Below are 17,108 nucleotides of genomic sequence, written 5' to 3'. Positions count from 1 at the left end.
TGAGAGACGGCTAAACAGAGGAGGAGACAGAGGGGAGGAGAAAGTGTCAGAGTAATGAACTCAGAGGGTGGAGATAAGCGGCTGCTTCAGAGAGTGCACTTTGGATCACTGTCAGTCTGTCTTTTTTGTGCCAATGTCAAAGAAACTGATTAAATTCAATTTAAGCTGATACTTTTTTCGAAGTACGATGAACTCTAATTTCAATTTCTCCTGCCAAGTACCAGCATTTAATCATTGTGAATAATAATATACTCAGACACTAACATATATCTAAATACATACAATACAAAAATGATTAATAACCCTTCAACTGGAATAACTGTTTACACTTCATATTCTGGGGGGAAATAATTGGGAGGCAGACAGCTCTGCAGTGGGAATGAGGCCACTGAGAGGTAAACAGTGATGGGGGGCAGGTGTTTGGGTAAAAGAGGCCTGGTCACATGATGTTTATCATAGTGCAGCTCCCTCTTATTCTCATGACAAGTCATTATACATCCCTGGAGTCGAAGAGGACCGGTGAAACAAAGTTTTCCAGCTTGGTTAAGAGCGATGAGGTAATGCAGTGCTCTGTTCTCAGGTAAAGGCAGAATAGTTACATGTTAAAATGTATAATGAGTTTATTGATTTGTTCTTAGTACAGTTAATATTAGACCTAATTTAGAGCAGTATATGTACATTGTTGACATTTTTCAGAAGTTGCACCATTAAATATTGTTGTCATCAGCCTACCACTTAAATTATGTAAATGTATGTGTTTACTGGGAAAGGAGCTTTCTGTGTCGGTGTATCCTGAATAATATCACCCAAGTGCCATAATTCTCTCTTAGTATTGAGCATTTTTAGTGTTTTTTAGCACATTGGTTTGGTTTCACATCTGAGGTTTTGATTCGGCTTGGCCAGTCTTAGTAAGCAGAGGGTGGCTCATTTCCGTAGACAAGATCTCTGTCTTAAGACTCTAATTTAACTTTCAGTACCAAAGAGCTGACTGATTATCTGCAGAATGCAGCAGCAGCTAAAGACTTGGATGGTGGCATTAAAACTAGAGCTGAAAACAGAGTATATATAACTGAGCAGAAGCATGAATCCAACTTTAAAGGCTTTACTTCAGCCAGTAACTGATCATCTTTTGTCCATCAGAATTTTCCTAAATTGTGTCAATAAAAAGCCTCTAACCTCCATTATTTCTGTCAGTGCATCCTAACACAGTTGCAAGCTACAGAGAAGCCTCAACAAATCAAAGAAAACTGACAAACTTGCTTCAAGATGCGTTACACGCTGCAGGTTCGGTTCCTTTGAATCAGCTGTCCCAGTCTTTCCTCATGGCCCAGTAGATACTCGATTCGTTGGTTCGTATTTCCCCAGCCAATATGTCATTGTTTAGTCTCATGTAAACAAATGCATGTATCGCATTATTATCCGTGGCTACAGCCCCAATTGATTTATGTAAATCTGTTTTCTAATTACGTTCATGAATAATCTTCGTACAGCACAAATACAAAGCTCCTTTAATTTATCCACGCTTGAGTAACTCATTTTTTTAAAGTCGTGGGGTGCGATTAATGCAAAGCGTAGAAACGTTGCTCAAGAGAGATTTGGTTCATGTTGCTAGATAAACACGCTGTTTGTTGCCATTTTCCATTTAGATATATTTGAGTTAAGGATCTCACTGTTGTTCTTAGGCCTCTGAGAAGCTGTCAGTCTTTAGAGGAGATGAGGAGATTAAATTATAATTTCAGCCTGCTGCAGTTTATCATGGTACTCCTCCAAAATTAGAAAGTGTTGCCTCTTTCCCAGACACCTTCATGAAGGCTGCGATCATTAGTTTTCAAACTAGCTTGATGAATGATGTACATGGGTTTTCAGGTGTCCTACTCAGCAGGATTACAGACTGACTTTGAACACAACTTGAGCTTCTCTCTGCCTTTGTCTCCTTCAGGTACATTACACAGCAGGGCCATAAGTTAGAGGTCGGGGCACCGCGACCTCCTGCCACCGTCACCAATGCTGTGTCCTGGCGGTCAGAGGGCATCAAGTACAGAAAGAATGAAGTGTTTATGGATGTTATAGAGTCAGTAAATCTTCTGGTGAGTCAATATCACAGCATCATAAAGAGCTGTACAGTAAGAATGTTCATTTCCAGCCATGCGGTGACCATGGTGTCATCAAAACAAATTTAATGTACATAATATGGCTCTTTTTCATTAGAATTTTTTTTTTTTTTTTTCACCATTGAATTCAGTTACAGGAAGTAAACTAACATAATAGAAAACACATGACTCTCATTTTAATTTCACTATCAGTTCGTACATTGTTCAAACACCATTATCCGTTTTTTTAAATCCATTGTCTAAAATCGCTGGACTTTCTCAAGCGGTTCAAATAGACTTGGCTTCCTTGAGGCTAAGTGGATGTGCGTTACTGCTAAAATTATCTTTCCTTGAATTGAATCGCTGAGTAAATTGTCTCTGCATCAATAATCATCCATTCTGTTCCAGTGCAATATTTTTGTTGTGTTTTCATTGAATGACTCAGTTTATGTCTAAGGTTACTCAGTAAATCAAGCAGACAAAATACCTCAGGACAAGTCACACACTATGTTTCTTGTGAGTGAGATGACTGTACAGCATTTTTAGTTAATTCATGGTCTAACTGCTGGAAAATAGAAAGGTTCAAATGCCCACCTGCTTTATTTCAGTAAATACTTGGTGAAAAACACTTTTCTTAACTAAAAGTATGTAAATGCTATCATCCAAAATATTTCATTACATTGTAACTTTCCCTTTCTTTACAGTTATTACATCCCCCCCCCCACACCGGGCTTAAATGGACAGTAATACCACGGTGTGCAAATGTGATGTTGTCAGGCTTCATGACCCAATTAGAAGAACTTCTATTTTTATTAAGGTCTAAGATTTCCTGCAGCAAAAGAAGAAGACGTTTGAATACGTGAACATGCTGCGTCTTCAAATGCACAAAAGAATCAGATCTTCTCTCATGTGCCTCGTGTTTGAGGCAACACCTCAAGGACAATCAAGTTACAACTGCAGTTATGAGTCATGGAAACTAATTTGGTGGAGGTGTTCAACCACTACACAGGGGTGTAAAAACCAGTAACCGCTTCTTTCTCTGTGAACAGGGACTTTTTTTTTATGTTGACAGAGTTTTATTTCTTTCTTTTTTTATTTTGAGGTATTTTCTGCTTTATTGAAGTAGTAAGGAGTAGAGCAGGAGAAGACACAGCACAGGGCCGTGGGTTTGGACTCACACCCAGGATGCTGGGTTTTAGCCATGTGGTAAATGGTTGCCTCCTCACCCAGTGAGTGAAACTAGCACCCCAACATTGTTTTTTTTTAGTCTTCCTCACCAGTGTTTTACTTACAGTTCTTACGCTGCATGCTAAAAGACTTTCTGTTTTGTCCCTCAGACTGTGTGCATCCTCTGAATGGTTAGGTCGATTGGTTTGTTGCTTTCTTCTTCTGGGAACTACATGTCTGAAAAGTGTAATTCTTCAAATAACGAATATGTATTTGGTTCAAGAAAATTGTAATTGTAATCATCAGACTGAGCTTCCACAGCTGCAAGGGGCAGATTTGACTGTGTAGCATATGTATTCACAGAATCTAAACAAACTAATGTTAACATTTATTTTCTTCTCTGTAGGTGAGTGCCAGTGGCAGTGTCCTGCGCAGTGAAATAGTGGGTAGCATCAAGCTCAAAGTGGTCCTGTCAGGGATGCCTGAACTTCGACTGGGCCTCAATGACAAAGTGCTGTTTGAGCTCACAGGCAGTAAGTAACAGTCACCCACAGCCATTTGTGTCACTAGAAGCCTTTATTACAGAGCTGAACACTCGTGCAGGCAGCTGACAGAATGAAAAATGATCAGAATCCCTGTATATCTGTGGATTTATCTCAGTATTATACATTTAATAACAACATCCAGCACACATAAGGGTTGTAACACTTGAAGTCAGTGAGGGAAATTTAATTGGAGCTGGACCTGCATGTGACAGTAACTTTTAAACATTATTATGTACCGATCAGGCATAACATTATGCACGCCTAATATTGTGTTGCTCCCCCTTTTGCTGCCAAAACAGCCCCTGAAGGTGTGCTGTGGGATCTGCCACCAAGATGTTAGCAACACATCCTTTAAGTCCTGTGAGCTACAAGGTGGATCAGACTTGTTTTTCAAGCACATCCCCACAGATGCTTGACTGGAATGAGATCTGGGGAATTTGGAGGCCAAGTCAACACCTCAAACTTGCTGTTGTACTCCTTGAACCATTCCTAAACCATTTTTGCTTTGAGGCAGGGCGTGCTATCCTGCCTTCATCGGTGGTCAAGAGTACTCTAACACTTTTCTATTAGAATCAGCATTGACATTTGCAGTAATTTGAGCTACAGTTGTACACGGGCCAGCCTTCATTCCTCACATGCATCACTGAGCCTTGGCCGTCTATGTCCCTGTTGTGGGTCAACCACTGTTCCTTCCTTGGACCTCTTTGATAGATACTGACCACTGCAGACCAGTAACAGCCCACAAGAGCTGTTGTTTTGGACATGCTGTAGACTTACACTTGCCCATTTTTCCAGCTTTTTGTCCACATCGATTTGGGGACAAAATGTTTACTTGCTCTTTAATATACCCCACCCACTAACAGGTGCCAGGATGAAGAGATAACCTGTGTTATTCACTTCATATGTCAGTAGTCATAATGTTTTGCCTGATCGGTGTAGTATGCAGTCTATTTTTTGTAACTGATGAAATGACAGTAAGCCTCTAAACAATCAGTAGAATGCTTTATTGCTTTTTGATACACTTTCTACTTTGTTTGGTGCTGGTTGAGCTTTTGGCTTTTCACTCTCCCCTTGAACTCACCCTCACGCTTTAGCTCCTCTTTCTGCCTAAATCCCATGCATAACTCTCTTCCTACCTCTACCTCCCCCTCTCTGCCTACCAATTTTTCCACCGGTGTTTCCCACTGCTACATCTTTTCTCGCCTACTCCTGCACATCCTCCTCCTCCTCTTCCATCTCTTCTTCCTCCTCTGCTTTGCCTTCATTTCTTTCCCCCCCTACTGTTTCTAGTGAAGGGGAAAGGCTCCTTCACTGTCTACCCTCTTTGCCTCTGCGTTAATCCTCACCCCGGGCTACAGCCCTGCAGATGAAAGGTGAGGGTCCGCGGCTATCCTATGCAGCCCACAATCCCCCTGCTGTGTGTAGGAGTCTGGGAAATAGCATATCCTCAGAAATAATGATCAGAAATAATGATCAAACAGACGCACTGGCAGATGCAAACACACACGCACACACACTGTTAAATATTAAAAAGTGTTTTGCACTCTCATCTCCTGCAGTTACATTTTACATATCATTTCCCAGTCATTGGATTATCATAGTTGCTTGGTTTGTACTTTTTAGTCACAGCTTGATGCAGACAAAAAAAGAAAGAGGAAGTATAAATCATTTAATGCTGCCCTCCGCTGGCAGAAGTCCAGAACTGTCACCACACGGAGCTGAAATAACCATAACACAAGTCACTCCTGTGTTATTTACTGACTGAAAGCAAGCAAACAAAATCATTTCTATCCCTTGAATGTCTACAGCTGCTCGCATATTCTCTAAGTAATTCAAAATTCTCTCTCAGTGGCCTCAATGGCTTGTTTAAAGTCAGTGGAGTTTTAGGTTTTGAGACTGTGTGGATTGGGTAAAAATGACAGACGTTTTCAAAGCAGCCCATATAATCATATTATGAGCTGCAGGCTACTTTGCGTGCAACTAACAATTATGTTGTTATCAGTTTGCACTCTTATCATTTTCTTAGTTAATCAGTTTCTCCACAAAATGTCAAAGACTCATAAAAATGCCCAAGGTGACAGCTTTTAATTACTTACATTTATAACTGACAATCAAAAATGGAGAGGTATGTTGTTTACAATAATATACATCAAACATTAGACTAACTAATCTTCACATTTAAGGCGATTAAATATTCCTTTGGCCACTCGAAGCACCATTAAGATGCTTTAGGCATTTATCAGATGTCACTATAACCTCTTTTTTTTTCCCCCACTGTGTGACAGTGGACAGAAAAACAGATTAGGTTGCTCTTGTCTACTACTGTGCATTAAAGACATGCTGAGAGTGGCCGTAAGGGTGAACCACAGGGGACACTGCTGCATCTTCAATCCTCCTCTGGCATGTGCACTCACACCTGTCTCTTCTTTGGGCCCCGAGGTCCAGGGAATGACAGACAGTATCCTGTATGACCTTTCATTGCTTGTCTTGATAACGCTGCATACAAGTGTGTGTGTGTGTGTGTGTGTGTCTATGGTAGTGGCATAGAAGGACACAAACAGGAAGCGTTTCCTGCTTTTTCTTGACCAGGAGTGTTGGGTTCTCCATGGCATCCACCTTTCTCCACTTTCACATTATAAAATGTCACACACACAGACACACACAAAATCAATAGAGAAACAAGCGCAGTACACAAATCTGCAAAACGGGCATGCATAAACACATGCACGAACACCAACTCACGAGGGAGGACAGTGAAGAAGAATACACACAGAATACACAAATACGCACATCCACACACAGGCAGGCACATTCCCTCTGACAGGCCTCAGTGCTAGTCCCGGGGTTGCATTCTGAGCAGGTGAAGCTTTAGCTCCCTATTGAACGGGGGGTTTAGCTGAAGGCTCACAGGCCCACAGTCATTACAGCAGTTTTTCACCACTCTGCACCCTCAATTAACCACGGCGGAGGTGAGCATCAGGCGTTCTCCAGCAGGCATCAGAGGCTGCCATGAAAGAGATTCCCCTTACAGTGTAACTGATTACTGCAACAGTGCAAGTGTGTTCACTCTAGGTAGCAGCTTTTGTCAGGGACTATTCAGGGATTTTTTTTTTTTATGGTTTTGCTTTTGTGAATTTAATATTTTGGGGGGCAATTGGCTACATAAAAAAAAGAATCTGAATACATGGAGGCATTATTGTCACATTTGAAATACTAAATAAATTGTTAGAAACAGCTAAAACAGTAGTGCGTACAGTGCAGGTGTGACTATATCAGAAGTCATTCATATCGCTTGAATGTCTGCAGAAATCAGTGAGTTTCATTTGGGGGGATGATGGCAGCAGGTATTAAATACAAACTGTGTGCTTGTGTGTAGCAGCAAAACTAATTGTTTAGTGGAGGATGAGAAGAAGGCACTGTGAGCTGGTAACACACTGCTTTCAGTGTGTGTTTGTCTGAGAGAGAGAGAGAGATGGAGTGAATGTTTGTCAGTCATCATTACCTTGACCTTGATTTCCCCAAGGCTGTGTACAAAGCTCTCAATCTTTGTGTGTGTGTTTGTGTCAGGAGAGAAGAGCAAGACAGTGGAGCTGGAGGATGTGAAGTTTCATCAGTGTGTCCGTCTGTCACGCTTTGAGAACGACCGCACCATCTCTTTCATCCCCCCTGACGGCGAGAGCGAGCTCATGTCCTACCGCCTCAACACTACAGTGAGGACACATAAACGTTATCAAAAGAGCACATTCTTTTCACATTAGGTCAAATGACATGACAACCCAAAAAGTGTCTTTATTTTATTGTTTTTGTACTCTTTGATGTTCATTTTTGTTGTATTAAGCTATCACTTATAGTGAAGCTTGCTGTTCATAACTGATCTTCACAGTCATAGTTAATTGGTAAAGTTGTTAACATCCAACACTTTAAAAGACTCAGTTTTAAAAATAGCATTACCCAGCTCTTTTTGGTCAATCGCAATAAAGAAGTAAAACTTTCACTCCTTTAGTGTACTTGCATGGACATTACTGTATCTGAGTCGCTGACTGTATTTATAAAAAATAGATGGAGCCTCCACAATGTTACCCAGTGGGGTTGAAGCCTTAAGCCTTGTTGGAGTGACCTTTTTTTTTTAGCTTTGTTAGCAAGGTGCACCCATAAGACAGTATTGGTGTATTACATATACACAGATAAATAGTGATTATTGGTAAAGAAATATCAAACCACAAACTTTATGTCAGTACACTTAGCAGCACATCAGGCCATATTATTTGACATTTAACTTTGATTAAGATGCTCTAAAAAGGACCAAGGACCAACAAAACTCAAACTAGCTGATGTCATGCCTAGCAGGTAGCTAGTGGCTAAGGGCACCTCATCTTTCATTCAAAATGTTTAAGTACTTCTGTTGGTCTTCAGCAGCTCAGCCAATAGTTTCTGCACAAACAAATACTGTTAGGAAACCTGGATAAAATAATTATTCCAGTTACTACGAGATAGCATGATGAGACTTTAAAACCAAGACAAACACTCCCCTGAGTCTTTGAAAACCAGGATAAAGTGACTGGATGTGTGAATGTTATTTACAGCCTTCTGCAAGCACAGCCTCAGCACTGTTTGTCTTGTTATGATGTGTGCAGCGATGCACTCGATTGTGCGCTCGGTGCATTTCTGACCTTGTGTCCACTTTCTGAATCCCTCGCCGACCTCTGGATCTCTGACAGGTGAAGCCTCTCATATGGATTGAGAGTGTGATTGAGAAGTTCTCTCACAGCCGCGTGGAGATCAAGGTTAAGGTAACGATGAATGACACACAAATATATGAATGCACACACATAGAGTAAAATGCACCATATGCTGATCTGGGTTTAAAGTGCATTAGTGCCTTCACTAAAGCTGATCTATAATTTATGACACATTCAATGGATTGCTGTTTGCCATCTGTTTGTTCGCAGTGTGGTGATGCAAAGTAACAACACTGTTGCATAATTGCAAGGTCTTATTTGAATTTGTGCATGTGCTTTTTGTTATAAAGATCTTTAATGACGCTTGAACTCTTTCTCTGACACCATCTGCAGGCTAAAAGTCAGTTTAAGAGCCGCTCCACTGCCAACAACGTGTCCATTCTGGTGCCGGTGCCCAGTGATGCTGACTCACCCAAGTTCAAGACCAGCACAGGCAGCGCCAAGTGGGTGCCTGAGAAGAATGTGGTGCAGTGGAACATCAAATCTTTCCCTGTTAGTGTGGCCTGTAAACAAAATATATCATGTTGTCATTACTGATATTTTCTCACAGACACTCACAGGCATAGCGCTTCTCAACAAGCAGCAATAAATAATAGATTAAATCAAATAGACTGAAAACGACAGACATTCTTTAGCTGTTTTGGAAAAGTGTTTTCCATTTATTCTTTTATTCATACAAAATCCAATATTAGTCCCTTAAAAGTAAATACTGCCCAGAGAGTGAGCTGCCTTGACCGAGGTTTGCGTTCTGAGAGTGCTTCCTGTTTATACTATAATTCATATACTCTGATCTATGTTAGACACGTGTGTCCATTTTTCAAAACGTACAGCAGATGGCGCAAATTCTGCTTTTGCTTTAAATGTAGTGGCTCAGGACCAACTATGGATCCACTATATATATATATATGGAGGTTTTTAAGCTCCCCTTTTCCCAAGTGATGCTTTGAAAGCAGAGCAGCAGCAGCTTGATGCACTTCTACATAATCCTGAAACAGAATATCTGTCAGAAATGAAGATGTGTTGTGACAAATATTAGACAGCAGCCATTTATCACTTTATCGCCAACCTCCCAGCATACAAAACCAGGCACAATCACATCTTATCTCCCTATTTTCCACTTTGTTTTCAGTTTGTGTCAGTTTCTGCTCTGTAGGCTCCTCAAAGGAAATTTAACTGGCTTGAAGCTGAGGTTCTTTTATCTGTCAAGTCTTGATATCCCCTTTTGTAATTCATTACACATCTAATATGTCAGGGAGGGTTAGCAATTGCAGCTGTAAAGTATAGTTGACTAACTTGCGTGTGACTGTGCAGAGGATTTTTCCATCACTCGCAACCTTTGTACCCTGTAAAAGGACGTATTCTCTCCAGTCTCGAGGTTTAGATTGAGGAAACAAACAGAAAGCAGTTATAGAGAGCGCTCATCCACAGTCAACCAGCTGTGAGCTCCACCCAGCTACGTCTGACTCTGTTTTATAAACACCAGAAATGTTTATGCAGCATTTATAAGTCAATTTGCCTTCAGCTATTTTATAAGCATGAATATATGTATCTTTGACATATTTATCATTTATTGGATATTTCTTATCAGCCTTAAGCGAGGGCAGAGCTGATAAGCTTTCCCATAGCAACCGTATAATGACAAGAAAAAATGTTTCATAATCAGTTCAACAATGAGGTTTTTTTTTTTTTGTTTGCAGTTATTTCGGTTTGTCGGTTTATTGAAGTTTAGAAACGACATTACCAAATGATTATTATGCTTAATCAGCTTCTTCCTGTGACAGATGGGTTGCTGCATGAATGCACAATTTTCCGCCACAGTTAGAATAGTTATTTTAAAGCAGAGTGTTTCTGTGTTTGGGCTTCTGCCTGAGCTCTTCTCTTCGGTTCGATGTGGGCAGGGTTCAGGCGGACAAAGGTGATGTCACATACAACAGCGTTTCAAAATTGTAATGACACTTGTGTTGTTTTTTTTCCTTTGTTGCCAGGCTACTTGGACAGAAAAAAAGAAATTCACTTGCACAGTACTAGTGAAGCAGAATAGATTAGTTTTTGTTTTTTCTTATTTTTTAACAAATGAACAAGAATGCTCCAGTTGTCGCTTCATCACTCTAAAATCAATCCATCCAACCGTTAGCTTGAGCTGCTTATTATTTAAAAAGGTCCTCGGGTGGCTGGAGCTGGAACCAATCCTAGTCGACTTTGGGTGTAACAGGAACACCCAGGTTAAAGTCAACAGTAAATATATTATATTATGTGGTTTATATTATAAACCAAGTGAATAGGAGGCTTCAAGAAAGTCGAACCAGAGAACAAACTTGCATGTGTTTAATATAGCATATGCTAAATCCTAAAAAAAACTTATATCTGATTCACCTTGATATGATAAGGTAGTTGCCTCGTGTGGCTGTGTTTATTAACTGGAATGGGACGCCCCCTTGAGACATGAGCTTTATAAATGGCATCATCCTAAATTTAAGAGTTTACCTAACAGACCCAATAACAGCTCTGTGGCCTTTTCTCTTTTCTGTTTGGGTGTCTAGGGGGGTAAGGAGTACGTGATGCGAGCACACTTTGGGCTGCCCAGCGTGGAGAGCGACGAGCTCGAGGCAAAGAGACCAATCACAGTTAATTTTGAGATACCCTATTTCACTGTGTCTGGGATTCAGGTAGGAGATGACAACGCACCGTTTGCCTTCACTGCCTCCTTGTACAGCTGCATTCTGTAAAGTAAAAATTATTACTGGACTAAATGGATAACTTATTAAGTCATCTTTTAAGTTTATGGCAACGATCTCCTTACACACTTTGTCTCAATTCACTCCTTGTTGAATTTAAACCATAGAGCAAAACTACCTTCACATTCCAATGTCTTTGATATTTAGGTCATTTATAAAGGAGCTCTACCTGACTACATTAGAGTTCACATGTTTCAATTTTACCTTCTCTCTTTTGTTACAACCCATTAAAAATGAGACATTTTTTAGTTCTTCAGAATGTCTTTTATTTCTTCAGTTAGTGAGAAGAAAAAACAATCAAAATGTGGAGATCTGTGGTTTTCGCTAGATAGAAGGCATTTATATCTGCTGTAAATGAACTGACAGAAAGCTACCTGAGCGCACAGTCTGTTTATAGTAAACTGTAATGTCAAACCACTAAAGAAAATGAGGGTTCATAATGTGTTTGAGTGAGTGAAATAACTGTAGTTAAAATGTCAATGTTCCCCCAGGTGCGCTATCTAAAGATCATAGAGAAGAGTGGTTACCAGGCGTTGCCATGGGTGCGCTACATCACGCAAAGTGGAGGTGAGAAAATAACGCAGGGAAATGGAACTCATTACAACTCACCCTTAAAAACAAACACAAACACTGCAGATTGGCCACTTAGGACCACTTTTTAACTGGAAATGCTGCTGCTCTGATTTGGCAGCACGGTTGATGAAGTTTAAGAGAATTTTACAAATACTTTTTGAAGGATGAAACTTTCATGTACGACAGAGCTGCAAATGTCTGCATCTGTGGTTTGAAAGCCCTTGGATTTAAAATTAGTATTTCTCTCATTAAGTAATAATCTTCTCAGGTCAAAGTAGTCATCATATCGAGAATCATTTTTGTTTTTATGAAATTGTTCTCAAAAGTCTAGGCAATCAGGGAAGCAAGAATAATTATTCTAATTTAAAACATATTCACATTTTTTAAAAAAATACTCATTCTTAGCTTTGTCCCAATAATAGCATTAAGATAGTTGGGGGTAGCAGACCTGTGACAACATGGACCTCAGGTGGTTAAGGTTTCAGATAAAGATAACTGAAAAGCGTTTTTTTAAGGTCATTATAAGCTTGAGGAAAAAAGAAAAAACACAGTTTGCTTCATCAGGACTGTGTGTCTCATCTCATCCACAGATTAGCTAATTTGAAAAAACCATCACATAAAACATGGCAATTAACATCAAGTGTCGGAAGACTACACGGTGCATATTTTGAACTTTTTTTGGATTCCAAGTTGGTGTTCCTAGAAAGACAGAGGAGTAAAGTCCCAAGAGAGATCAGAGTCACAAGCGGTCTTACTGCATCAGTATTCAGTGTGTGTCCCTCGAATGAACCCAGCTGGATAGCATCTATCATATCTATTACCTGGCTCTATCACCACGAGCCATGTCATCAGGGGCTTAGAGTGACAAAATGCAGGTTGCCAAGGATAGAAACCTTCTGGCTTCTTCGAGGCTTGGGTAGCGTGTTTAATGTCCAACTTTGAACAGAAACAGCCGAATTTCTGCAGCAACGTTAGCACCTGGGATCTTGAGATTCAGTTGCTGCCCTGGGAATGAACCCACATCCGTCAACTGCTGACAACAAGGGCGACAAGGACCAAGAAGTGTTTGTCAGCTTTGAGCTTGTTTCATCCCATTAACCTGAGATGTTACCTGCAAAGCATGTTGAAATAAAAAGCAACACCTTCGCCCCAAACACACACATGTCATTTGAACAGGTCAGTTTAAAGCTGCAAGTATTGATGAGACTGCAGCAAAGTCCTCCACACAGGCTCACGGGTTTCAGTGGGGACGCAAATGGTAATGATATGGAGATGGGAGTCCAGTACCTCTGCTGGACAACCGCCAGAAATCTTCAAGTTTCATACCTGCTATCTGCCCCAGGAATGAACCTGACTGCATTACATCAATCATATCCATTACCTGACTTTGTCAGGGATGAGTCAGGGGATGCAGAGGTTGAATGATACCACAGGGTGCCAGGAGGCTCCCAGGGTGGCAACTTGGCAAATGCCAAGGTTACGATCACCTTGCTGTAACATCAGCAGAGAAGCAAAGGAGAGAAAGCGAGAGGGATCGAAAGGAGAAAAGATGAGAACAAGTTAGAGAAGGAAAGGGGACGAAGTTTGGGTGACTTGGAGAGATGGCTATTCCCTTTCTCTTGCTGTTAACATCAGAAGCACACAGAGGGAGACGGGCGCGATCACATTTCACTCGACACTACAGGCAGACACTCTCACACTGATTAAATAATACCCTGATGCTGTGTACTGTAGCTAGTGGCTCATTAATGATTGATGAACAGGCATTTGCTTGTACTGTACAGCAGTAAGTCAAAGTGATGACCACTAATATCTGACTGATCAGGTGATGATGCACATTAGCTGGATGTTTAACATGACACATCACTGATCCAGGTTGTCACTGGATCCGGTTCTTGATATCATAAAGGACTGCTTTATTTCAGTGGAACCACATCTGCCCCCGTCTCACCCTCTGTCTAGCATCCTCCTCTGTCACACCAACCCTCTGCATGTCCTCCTTCACTACATCCATAGAGAATCTTCTCTGTGGTCTTCCTCTTCCTCCTTCAGGGCAGCTCCATCTTCAACATCCTTTACCCAATATATCCCTCTTCCCTCCTCAGGTCCTGCCTGTCTTACTTTCTCCACTCTTACTTTGTAAATGAACCATCTACTTTTAGTTAAGCAGATATTTAATCCCCCTTTTTTCTTGCTGCTATTACCAACATATCTGTGCTCACCCTGACCCCTGGAAACACCCTAAACTCACCTCTTTCACTGAGTTGTTGATATTTAACTCACCGTCTTGTAAGTATTATGTGCCAAACTCTGGGAAACTATTCAAAGGCTGTGTTGTCAGGATTTTTTGTTGTTGTTGTTGTTGTTTTTAATTAATATATATATATATGAGCATGGTTCAGTTAACACACACTCTGTATTCTGTGCCACTGATATTTACCTTAAGTTGAAGTTCAAAAGAGTCAAAACAAAAGCGCATAACATATGCAAATGGGATGTTCGCATACTTCTGCTTCATCTTTTTTGTGACACCTCCGGGGGCGCACACGTGCATCATAATTATTCTGTACACCTTGTTTTGAGATTTAATGGCACCATTATAAAGTGGTAGTGATGTGCAGGAGCACTGAGGGGAAGCAAGCGGCACGTTAATGCTCTGCTGTTACGTCTCTTGGCAGATTACCAGCTCCGGACGAACTAAAGGGCACAGACGCTGCTAGACGAATGGATATTTTCTTTCTCTGTCTGTCTTCGTCTCGCCTCCATTTCTCCAGATTTCTCTCTGCAGCGGACAGCAGAGGACAAGTGCAGGAGGACAATTTTTTTTTTTCCTTCCCCTTACACTGAATGGCAACAGGACGTCATCCCTTCCTCTAAAACTAACTTGACTCAGACGGGAAAGTGTGGTGCAACACCTCTGACCTGTAATTTCTATTTCAGATTCCTTCAGTCTTCAGTAAAGCGTAAATAATAAACTGAGCTTCACTCTAAATGAAGATGGAGGGCTCATTTAGAGTGACGTTTCTGGACTCTTAACATTTTTTTTTCTAGTTTTCTTAAGAAAGGGAAAAAACATGTTATTGTAGTTTTTGAAACATGGTCAATTTGGGCTGCTCAGCTTGTCCAGTGGCTTTCTGCTGAGTACTATGTAATCTGACTGATTATGTAGTCCCAGTGTACAGCAGCTGTGATTGTTTATCGCCACTTGTTATTTCTCTAAGGGCCATAATGTTGCAGACTGGTGATTTTTTTCTATATTGAAAAACGCCATGTACTCAAGTTACATGTGGTTCCAGGCAGGATCTTAGCTTCAACACAAAACCAGTCAGCATCTTTAACATTCGTCTTTCTCAATCACTCCTATGACCCGTCCTTTATATTCAGTGCTTGATTTTTGTCCTCTCGGAGCATGTTTTTTTTCTAGAACCTCTGTGTGGCACGTTCATTGCCCCCAAAAATGCCTGCGTCTCATCAGCCCTAGCACTGTGAACTCCAGTGCACTGAAATTAACACCAGCAACCAGATCAATGATTAATAAGGCACAATATTGTCAGAGGCATCAGCAGTGTAACGCAACACCGTCGACACACTCTCATGGGGCCTGTAACCTTGTCCTTGTGCTCAGAATCAGCTTCCAGCTCTGAGCACAGACTGAAGGAATGAAAAAGGTGGAGGGGGGGGTTTGGGGGTTTCTTTTTTTTATCCTTATATCTGTTGTTTATACTGTAATCACTAATCACTGCCATGTGGAAGGGAAACTTTAAAGGAAAACAGAAGGGGGTACAAAGGTAAAATTAACCTGAAGAGAGTTTCTGTGCAGAATGTGAGAATATTGACAAAATGGTGAAGAATTCTTTCCCCCAGGATTCTTCTCGACTCCCTCTACTGTGCACGCTTTTCACCACATCAGTTCAGCTGCATTGCTAACAACACAGAAGAGTCCTGAGTCATTTTTACCATGTTTGCTGTTAAAACAAAAACATACTATTACAATCAGTCCCTTTTTTTTTCATGTGGAGACCTGTTTGAGACCCCAGTGACGATTTTAATAGATCTGTGTTATGTGTTTTGATTAATTTATCAAAGACAATTTGTCCATAGGAAACAAAGGGATATATTTGGAAATAAAAAATTTTGTATCTTGTTATGGGATATCAGTGTTTTGTTTGTTTGGTTGTAATTTTTGCACATAGTTCCTTACTACATTGGTCAAGCAAATTTTAATATTTGTGGGTAAAATAATGTTTGCCAGCTCTGAAATGTAGATCAACAATCTGTCACATTAGTGAACAGATCTCAGATTAGTGCGCCATTATTATTCTGAGTTAACGGCATAAAGGCGCTACATTAAGGTGCAATTATTTTAAATGATTAGTCTGACATTTTGTGAAATATGCTAATAAATTCTTGCTGGACGTTAGATGAGGTAATTGATGCCATTCTCATGTCAGTTTGCTACACGGACCCAAAAAATTAAAGGAGCATTTTGAATATACATGAGATTTCAGTAGGAAAAAAACATGCTGGATATCTGTACTTATATGAAAAAAATTACACGGTAGGCTAGTCCATTTTTCCAAAATTTAATTTCAGCAACTCATAACGACACTCATGAGGTCCCTTTGTAGAGCTCTGACAATACCAGCGCATGCCCCTAATGAGATGATAGTTGGTGCCCTGGGAGCTATCCTCCCAGGTCTGGACTGGGGCACCACTGAGCTCCTGGACAGTCTGGGATGCAACCTGGTGGCACTGGATGGATGGAAACAAAGTCTTAGAGGTGTTCTATTGGATTTAGGTCAGGCAAAGGGTAAGGACCAGTCATTGGTATCAGTTGTTTCATTTTCCAGGAAGTGCCTGCAAACATACTGCCACATGTTGTGCTATGGTGCCAGGCTATGTTGTGCACCAGGAGAAACTCAGGACCTACTGCACCAGCATATGACAATCAGACTCCACGGTGCCGGCCACTCTCATGAAGTCTGCATCTGATTGTTTGATCAGAGACATTCACAACTTGTGACCTGCTGGAGGTCATTTGGTAGCTCTGGCAGTGCTCATCCTGTTCCTCCTTGCACAAAAGACCAGATATCAGTCCTGCTGATGAGTTAAGTCCATTCCAGCTCTCCTAGAGTAACTGCCTGTCTCCTGGAATCTCCTCCATACTCTTAAGACTGTGGTGGGAGAAACAGCAAACCTTCTGGCAATGGAACATGCTGGAGGAGCTAGACCACCTGTGACATCACTGTAGGGCCCTGG

The 17,108-nt window shown here is 40.9% G+C and overlaps 1 protein-coding gene across 1 annotated transcript in view; it reads left to right on the top strand.

The window, feature by feature from the left end:
• The window catches only part of ap1m3 (adaptor related protein complex 1 subunit mu 3), a 33,005-nt gene extending 17,004 nt beyond the window's left edge, over positions 1-16,001 (top strand). Inside the window, exons 5-12 of the mRNA XM_040031467.1 lie at positions 1,940-2,087; positions 3,664-3,790; positions 7,370-7,512; positions 8,521-8,592; positions 8,875-9,033; positions 11,082-11,207; positions 11,768-11,843; positions 14,528-16,001. Coding sequence (XP_039887401.1) covers positions 1,940-2,087; positions 3,664-3,790; positions 7,370-7,512; positions 8,521-8,592; positions 8,875-9,033; positions 11,082-11,207; positions 11,768-11,843; positions 14,528-14,550 — 874 coding nt within the window. The 3' untranslated portion in view covers positions 14,551-16,001. The remainder of the gene's footprint in view (positions 1-1,939; positions 2,088-3,663; positions 3,791-7,369; positions 7,513-8,520; positions 8,593-8,874; positions 9,034-11,081; positions 11,208-11,767; positions 11,844-14,527) is intronic.
• The last annotated feature ends 1,107 nt before the right edge of the window (positions 16,002-17,108 follow it).

This window comes from Simochromis diagramma, unplaced genomic scaffold, assembly GCF_900408965.1.
Source record: "Simochromis diagramma unplaced genomic scaffold, fSimDia1.1 OVJJ01000284.1, whole genome shotgun sequence".
Taxonomy (NCBI): domain Eukaryota; kingdom Metazoa; phylum Chordata; class Actinopteri; order Cichliformes; family Cichlidae; genus Simochromis; species Simochromis diagramma.
Note: the sequence above shows the minus strand (reverse complement) of the source record. Positions and strands in the feature narration are given on the sequence as shown.